Source organism: Morone saxatilis, unplaced genomic scaffold (assembly GCF_004916995.1).
Source record: "Morone saxatilis isolate NCDOM2014 unplaced genomic scaffold, NCSU_SB_2.0 Contig19, whole genome shotgun sequence".
NCBI lineage: Eukaryota > Metazoa > Chordata > Actinopteri > Moronidae > Morone > Morone saxatilis.
In genome coordinates, this window is record NW_023339751.1 from 22863299 (window position 1) to 22872085 (window position 8787).

An 8787-nucleotide genomic window follows, 5' to 3' on the forward strand; every position below is an offset into this window, starting at 1 on the left:
AAAAGAGAGAGGATATAATTAAAGTTTTTTTAAAGAGCAAGATTCTAACTTCTTTACGATAAACAGAGGAACCCACAAGCGAATACAAACTCGGTTGATACGATTTCCAAAGACAGGCTTTATTGAGAACCAGCTGAAGAAATGGTGATGTAAAGCTCCTGCTGGCAGTGGTGAGAGTGGAACTGAAGATGGAGGCAGCATGCTGATAGAAGGAGCGGGCAGGTAGCTGTAAGTGAAGGTGATGATCCTGAGGCACAGAAAAAACAATGTTAAGTTTCACAGCACGAATGGGGAAAAAAACTTGTGTTGTACGACAAAATCTGGCAGACAGTGGATGAAGAACAAGGGTTTTATACTGCAGGACTGAATGAGTTGATGGTTGGCAGGTTTGAGCATCCAGACAGGTGATCAGGTAATCAGGGAGAGTGGGAGGAGTCCACAGACACACAGAGAGAGGCAAGGACCTGACTGATACAGTTTTGTTGTTGATACATGAATCGTGGGAATGTATTCTCATTGACCGGGAAGCTTGAGTTTGACAAGCTGAGGGGTTAATAATTCTTGTCAATCTGATAAGGGGAATGTAAGCAAGGAGAGAGTTTTCTAGAGTCTGTTTTTAAGGGGATGTTTCGAGAGGAAGAGCCAAACCTTCTGACCTGGTTTATAGGTAGGTGGCAGGAGGCGACGATTAGCAATTTGACGGTTGTTGTCTGTGGGGCAAAGCAGGGCTGAGCAGGTATCTCTCCAGATCTTCTGACAGCGGAAAATATGAGCCTGGGCAGAAGGAACTGCAATCATCCTCCTCAATGAGCGGCAGATACAGATCTGCTGTAAACATGCTCGCTATGGCAGGAGTTTTGTACCTTCTGCCATAGCATCTCTAAACAAGGTATCCCGGTAACAGCCGTGGGTGGGTGCTACATACAGGACAGGGAAGGGTTAATGTGCTAAATGTGCTGCATTAAGTGTTTATTCTTGTTATTTTGTCGTGTCCATATGTATCTCGTATCTATGTATGTATGTAAGTCTGAAAGCTATGTACAGACGGCAGTGACAAATTTCCTGTGAAGGACAATAAAGTATCTATCTATTAGAGTAAAGTTAAACCGACCAAAAACCAGAGCCCAGTGGGCCTGGTGAGAGTTCAGCCGCATAGCAGTTTGTATGTAGGCCAATTTCTTATGGTCGGTCTAGCCAGTGTCTCCACTCCTCAAAGGCCAGTTTAACAGGCAACAATTCCCTGTTACCAACATCACAGTTTGGCTCCGATGGAGTCAGACGACAAGAGAGGAAAGCACAGGGATGCAGCTTTTGGTCTGGAGTAGAGCGCTGGGACAACACCGCCCCGTCTCCAGTGTTGGAAGCATCCACCTCAAAAATGAACTGACATTGGGGTTAGGCTGAACCAGAATAGGGGATGAGGTAAATCTGTGCTTTAGCTCTGTGAATGCAGCCTCAGTTTCAGGGGTCCAAGAGAAAAGGGGAGGAAGGTGAGGTGAGCTGGGTGAGTGGTACAGGTACCCAACTGGAGTCGTAAAAGTTAGCAAAACCAAGAAACCGTTGTAGTTGTTTCAGGTTAGTTGGTCTAGGCCACTCTGCAACTGCCTGGACCTTTTCAGGATCTGTCCTCACCTGCCCACTCACCACAATGAAGCCCAGAAAACTCACTGAGCTGGTGTGGAAATCACACTTCTCCACCTTGACAAACAACTTGTTCTCCAGGAGCCTTTGCAGCACAGATCCTTCGGCTCTAGGTGGGTGGTCGTCTGCCTCGACATCATTCACCAATGCCTGAAACACTGCAGGGGCATTGGTTAGACCGAAAGGCATAACCAAGTATTCAAAATGTCCCAGAGGGGTGTTGAATGCTGTCTTCCATTCATCCCCCATCCCTAATACTAACCAAGTGGTATGCATTCATAGGTCCAGCTTGGAAATGACAGTGGCATCGTGAAGAGGTTCAAAAGCTGAGTTTATAAGTGGCAGAGGAAACTCGTTTTTGACAGTTATGTCTTTCAGGCCCCGATAATCAATACATGGACTAAGGGTCTTGTCTTTCTTGGAGATAAAGAAGAACCCGGCACCAACAGGAGAGGAAGAGTGACAGATAATACCTGCAGCAACCAAGTTGTTGATGTATTTTTCCATCGCCTCCCTTTCAGGACGAGACAGGTTGTATAACCGGCTAGTAGGTAGAGTGGATCCAGGAAGAAGGTCAATGGCGCAGTCATAGGGACAATGTGGTGGCATGGATAGGGCCTTCTCCTTGCTGAAGACCTCCCCCAAATCATGATACTCAGGTGGGACAGATGACAAATCTGGTGGCTCAGAGACTGGTGGGATGGCAGCTGCCTCTGGTGGACCAAGAGCAGATTGCAAACAAATGCTATGGCAAGATGTATTCCAACTCACCACCTTACCAGTAGTCCAGTCCAGATGAGGATTGTGTTTGATTAACCAGGGGTGTCCAAGAATCAGAGGTACTTTGGGTGATGATAGGACGTAGAATTGAATTTGTTCAAGGTGGTTTCCAGAGAGAAACAGAAGCACAGGAGCGGTTTGGTGGGTTACTTGAGCCAAAAGCCTTCCATCAAGAGCATTAGCCGTAAGGGGGGAGCAGAGTGCAGTCGTCTTAATGCCTGCCTGGAGAGCAAATTCCCGGTCCATAAAGTTCTCATCTGCTCCAGAATCCACAAAAGCTGACGGAGAGCTGACGGAGACAAAGATTCATTATTCCAAATAGAGTGGCAGGCAATTGCATACGAGATTGGGGGACAGACGAAGTTTGGCTCACCGGTATCTACATATGAGCCCTTCCTTTTGGCCAAAGGGGGCAATTGGAGAGGAAATAACCAGTCTGACCACAGTTGTGCACTCACCCGCTCTTATCTGATGGAGGCGTTCGGCTAGGGACAGACGGGTTTGCCCCAGTTGCATAGGCTCCTCCTGCGCCTCTCACGGAAGCAATTATCCAGTCTTATGGCTAGGGAAATGAGTGAGTCTAGGCTAGTGGTCTCATCTTTGGCAGCCAACTCATCTCTTACCTGATCACTGAGCACTCCGAAGTGCCTCATCATTCCACCCCGAAACTACAGCCAATGTGCGGAATTCAATGGAAAACTCAGCTACACTGCGGGACCCCTGGTGGAGGAAAAACAGACAACTACCAGCATCACTGATGCATTCTGTTGACAAATTAAACCTTGGTGATCATTGGACTTTTCAGCAAGTTGAGCAAAAAATCCTGGAACATCCTGAAGTGGCCTTCTCAGTCACCAGATTTAAATCTGATTGAAAATATTTGGTGGGATTTAAAGAAGGCAGTTGCAGCATGGAAGCCATTAAACAGCATTGAGCTAAAGGCTTTTGCACGTGAAGAATGGGCAAAGATTCCAAAAGAGAGTTGTAAGAAGCTTGTCATCACTTACCGAAAATGTTTGTTAGAAGTTATAAAAGCTAAAGGATGTTCCACAAAAAAGTTGTTCAATGAGGTTTTTTCTAATTTATTGTCATTATCTTTCATCCACATCACTATAATGTCTTTTTAAGGTGAGGGGGGTTGAATATTTCTAAGAAAAAAAGAAATGCACATTTATTTGACAGCTGCAATTACTGGTTACATTGTAGATTAATATAAAACTTATAATGTCTAAAGAAACACTGAAGAGTACTTTTCTAGTACACTTCACTAATTGTACTTCCACACTTTTACTGAAGTAACATTTTGAATGCAGTTGTAGTGGTGTATTTTCATCAATCTATTATCAAACTGTTTTTCTATTCACTTCAGTGTGGACAGTGAAGTTTTTAGAAAATTAAAAAATAACTGAAAGACCTGCAGCTGGATTCATATCAAAAATGATTATGAAACAAGGCAGTAGGCTGTGGCTCAGAGGCAGAGTGGGTCGTCGATGAATCGGAAGGTTGGTTGGTTCGATCCCTGGCTCCTCCCGCCACATGTCGAAGTATCCTTGAGCAGGTAACTGAACCTGATTCACACAGCAAAGTATCAAGGATACTTCGCCACATGTCAAAGTATCCTCGAGCAAGATTCTGAACCTGATTCACACAGGACGATACTGAGTGAATGTGTATGTGAATGTGTATGAATGCGTTAGTTTCTGTTTGATGGGCTTTGCCATCACTGAGTGAATGTGAGGGCGAAAAAGTAAAAGGTGTAAAAGTGCTTTGAGTAGTCGGAAGACTAGAAAGGCACTATACAAGTATAGGTCTATTTACCGATTTCTTGTTTTGGCTCATTTAACAGAAGGAAGCAGTCTCCTACTGGACCTTGAATGTCACCATACTGAGGGCATTCTCTGAGAATTACTGTATGTATAACTCTCCCTTTGTATGATCTTTGAGAAAGCATTTGTGTTTTGCATTAATTATATTTATACATTTTAATAATGTTCACCTGATATTATAAAACTTTTTAGAAGTGAATGACACTACATAGTAGGGTGATACAGGGTTTATGAGTCAATATAATGTGATATATTGCAATACTGTAAGCAACCACAAGGGGCGGCTGTGGTGCAGAGGCAGAGCGGGTCGTTCCCTGATCGGAAGGTTGTGGGTTCAATCCCTGGCTCCTGGTGCCATATGTCGAAGTATTCTTGAGCAAGATACTGAACCCCAAATTGCTCCCGATGCCGTGAATGTGTATGAATGTTAGTTTCTGTTCGATGGACTGTGTGAATGTGTGTGAAAGGGTGAATGTGGCACGTAGTGTTAAAGCGCTTTGAGTGGTCGGAAGACTAAACAGGTGCTATACAAGTACAGGTCCATTTACCATTTACCATTTACCAACACAAGTTTGCAGCCACCATAGTTTCTCCTACACTCTTATCAAGGGAGGCCAAAGCAAGATGTATAAAAATGGTTGCGATCTGCTGCTAATAAAATACTGAAAGTCTGTAATAAATAATGTATTCTGAGCAGGTGATCCATGTCCTGTCTCTGTGTTACAGGGTCTGAATTTGACTGCTATGTCGTTCTCTCTCTCCACACGGCGACGGCAAGGATCTGCCGCACAAAAACTGTGTCCAACAGTAGAAACCCAGAGTGGAATGAAACTTTTACCTTCAGGGTTCCCACCCAAGTGAAAGTGAGTCTATTCAATATATGTATTACTTCTTCTTCTTCAAAAGACAGGAATTAATAATAAATAGGTACAGGTAAGGGGACAAAGAAAAATAAATAAATAGTTTAAAGTTAAAATGCTTGTGTAAGCATGTCAGCCAGTGTGTGCATGTGTGTCTGAGAGGGCCATCCCCAGGATAAAAGCATGAGAGCTGTTTACAGGGGTCCTGGCAGGGCGGGTGGGAATATATCTGTGTGTATGCATGTTTATTAGTTTGTGTTACAAAGGTAGATAGGCAAGTGGTATTGATGAATGGTAAACACATCTCTGAAATGAATGTTCTTGGTTGTTTTTTAATGCTATTTGTCTTTCTGATTAAATATAACACTGGGATGTTGAGATGTTATTTTTATCTTTCCAACTCACCAGGTTTTTTTTTTTTTATTATTGTTTTTGGCATTTGTTAAGGTCACCAGTATGGGTTGTTCATATTTCAGTTGTGGTTCAACTGAATGAATAAATACTTCTGGAAGAGCTATTGAGGGGTTTGTTAGGTATAACAATATGTCATCTGCATGTAAGCTAATTGTGTGGTGAAAATGTATTGTCTGTATACCTGTAATACAAATGTTTTGTCGAGTGGAAGTCTTTGCAGTGTGAAGTGTTGAGAGTAATGGTCCACTAAATGAATGACTCCCCAAAAATCCAAACCAAATTTCTTAAGGGCAATGGTAAATGGATGGCATTATACATAGTGATTTTATATTATTTATTCATACACTGATGGCAGGGGCCAGTGACATGCATTGTGTCAACTGCTCACCAGGAACAGAAACTAATGCTCTTTGGGAACAATTTGGAGTTCAGTATCTTGCCCAGGGATACCTCCACGCTTCAAAGTAGTGGATGACCTACTCTATCTCTAAGCCACAGCCACCCATGGAAATTCAAAGAAATGTTGGGTTGGGCTTTACTAATTATCTCAATTAATCAGGCTTATAGGTTTGTAGCTGGTGGTGAGGGTTGGGTCTTTATAAGTTTTTAACAAAACCGAAATAAAAGCTGTATTTATGTGGGTAGGTATGGATTCTGATTTTATTTCATTGACCTGTTAAACAAAGGGTTGCCAAAAATATTTTTTTAAATTATATCATGTAGCCATCAGACACAGGGGATTTATTGTTCATGTCTCATATTCAAAGAGACTAATGCAAGCTAGCTTGGCAATGACAGCAAAAACAACAAGTCTTAATCCATTTAAAATCAGTTTATTTGATATTTTGATATAATTGAAATTGTACAAGTCACATGATCAACAAGAAGTAATGTCTATATTCTATTCTCTGTTTTACTCTATGTTCTATACATTTGATCATATTGTAGAAGTATGACCCAGAATCTGAATCATACATGCTGTACATAACATGCTGTCCTGTATGTACTTACAGCCTACATACAGCCCTACATACCTAATTAATTTATTATGTTGGGTTTCTTTTTTTAAATAGCCAATATTTTCTTCCCTTTAAGGAGAGTTGGCAATTATGGCTGAGTGCAAGTTAAACTAGAAAATAATGAGTTCTTCCCCATGTTTCCCCAGAATGTTTTGGAGATCAAGCTGTGTGATGAGGACTCCCTGACATATGATGACCTGATTTGCACTGTTCTGTTTGACGTCAGCAGCCTCACTATAGGGAAGAAGGAGACCAAGGCCTTCCCCATAAATCCTGAGGTAAAACACAAAGGAGCCACTGGAACCATTGGTTAGAAATGCTACTTGAAATCTGGTCCAAACAGTGTTCCAATGGCTGCCTCAATAATTGTCCCAATCCCAGCCAGAGGTGGCACTTAACAACCCCCAGAAATGCCAGAGAAGAGGTATAAGGAAGCAACATTAAACTCTTGAGCTCACCTGCAAAAAGAGAGGGGCCAGGAGGAGTTCCACTATTAGCTAACTTGGTGGCTCATATTACATGGTACATGGTAAATAGCCTGCACTTATATAGTGCCTTTTCTAGTCTTCTGACCACTCAACTTACACTACAGGTGTATATTTCACAGCACATTTTATAAGGAGTTCGGTCTAGACCTGCTCTATTTGAAAAGTGCCTGAGATAACTTCTGTTATTGAATTGGCCTATCAAATAAAATTGAATTGAATTGAATTCATTTATTGATGGTAGGTTCAAGGTGCAAACTGGTCATCAGAAACTAACTGATCACTTACACACTCATGGCACAGCATTGGGGTTTAGTATCTTGCCCAGGAACACTTTGATGCAGAGGGAGAAGCTGGGGATCGAACCGCAAACCATCTGATTAGTGGACAATCTGCTCTTCTTACCTCCATGAAGCCACAGGAATTTTACACCCACCAATACCATGTTACACATACCTACTGTTACTATAAATGTTACTCATTGTGCTATAATGTGATCGCACCACTTAAGTGCGTAAGTTGGCAATCATTAATTAATCCCCTCCTGCTCTAAACCACGCTTGGTTAGGATGGCAACTAGAGAGGCTCCGACTGAACAATATGAATATGTCCTCAAACCACTGACGCTTCGAGGTCCATGTCCTCAGCACCAGGCCCCACCAAACATGTTAGATTCTGGCAAGAAAATATGCCTGTTATAAGAAGTCTCAGCTGCCGTAACCAGGGAGACCACTGTACATACTCAATGGAATATAAAGGGAGAGATTGTCCTCAATACAACAGAGAACCATTACTTTAAATTCAGAACTGCTTTTGTAAGTTTTAATTTTAGTTTAGTATTGGCAAAGTAGCAAACCAGTGAAACCTCACCTAATTAAACTTAATATGGTGATGCTTGCTTTTAAACAACTGATAATCAAAGAATTGAAAAGAATGTTTCTTGTTGTTTGTTAACCGAGTAACTGACATTTTGTTTCTCTTGTTCACTTTTATTATAACACATGATGAACTTGTGGTAGAGTTGGAGCTACTCCAGAGGTATAAGGGATACTGGGTTTTGTATATTCCTGCTGTTACTTACTAGCCCATTGTTCACATATTTATAGAAAATTGGATCCTCTAGTGGTGCCCATACAAATGTCTCTAGTTGGTTGTAATGATTTCTTTGTTTTTGCAGTAAGGAAACCACTCCATGAATACTTCACTAAATTGCATCCTTGTGGGTAAGGTTTCAGCTTCAACAGTCCTGATTCCTGGTTAAGTGGACTACCAAGACATTTGACTGTATGTCATTTGGTTTGGGTTAGAAGTTGATTGCAGTTTTTCCTTGGCCCCCGTCGCCCAAGTGCTTGCTTATGGTGGTAATCTGTTGGGTCTTCTGTAAATGTTATAAGGAGTTCGGTCTAGACCTGCTCTATTAAAAGGGGCCTGAGATAACTTCTGTTATGATTGGCGCATAAAATAAAATTGAATTTAATTGAATTGAAGTCGTCAAGGAGCCCTCTTAAATGTAAACTAATTTGTAAATATCAGGGGCAACGATGCTAAACGTCTTCTCTTCGTGCCCATAATTTTTTTGTTTGAATATGTTAATAAATGTTACGGACTACTATTCATGGAAACTTTTACCCTGACTGTGCCCCACCAAAGGTAAGTCATGAAATTAGTTGGAAGATGAAATTACAGACCAAAGTAAAATTACATCTACTTAATTTAAACTTTGAGTTTAATATAATGATGAAGAATCAACAAGACTCTGAAA

The 8787-nt window shown here is 41.6% G+C and overlaps 1 protein-coding gene across 1 annotated transcript in view; it reads left to right on the forward strand.

The window, feature by feature from the left end:
* Positions 1-3911: 3911 nt before the first annotated feature.
* LOC118329638 (cytosolic phospholipase A2 epsilon-like) overlaps positions 3912-8787 on the forward strand; it is a 12082-nt gene continuing 7206 nt past the window's right edge. Inside the window, exons 1-3 of the mRNA XM_035663867.1 lie at positions 3912-3927; positions 4974-5110; positions 6687-6818. Of these exons, the coding sequence (XP_035519760.1) occupies positions 3912-3927; positions 4974-5110; positions 6687-6818 (285 nt within the window). The remainder of the gene's footprint in view (positions 3928-4973; positions 5111-6686; positions 6819-8787) is intronic.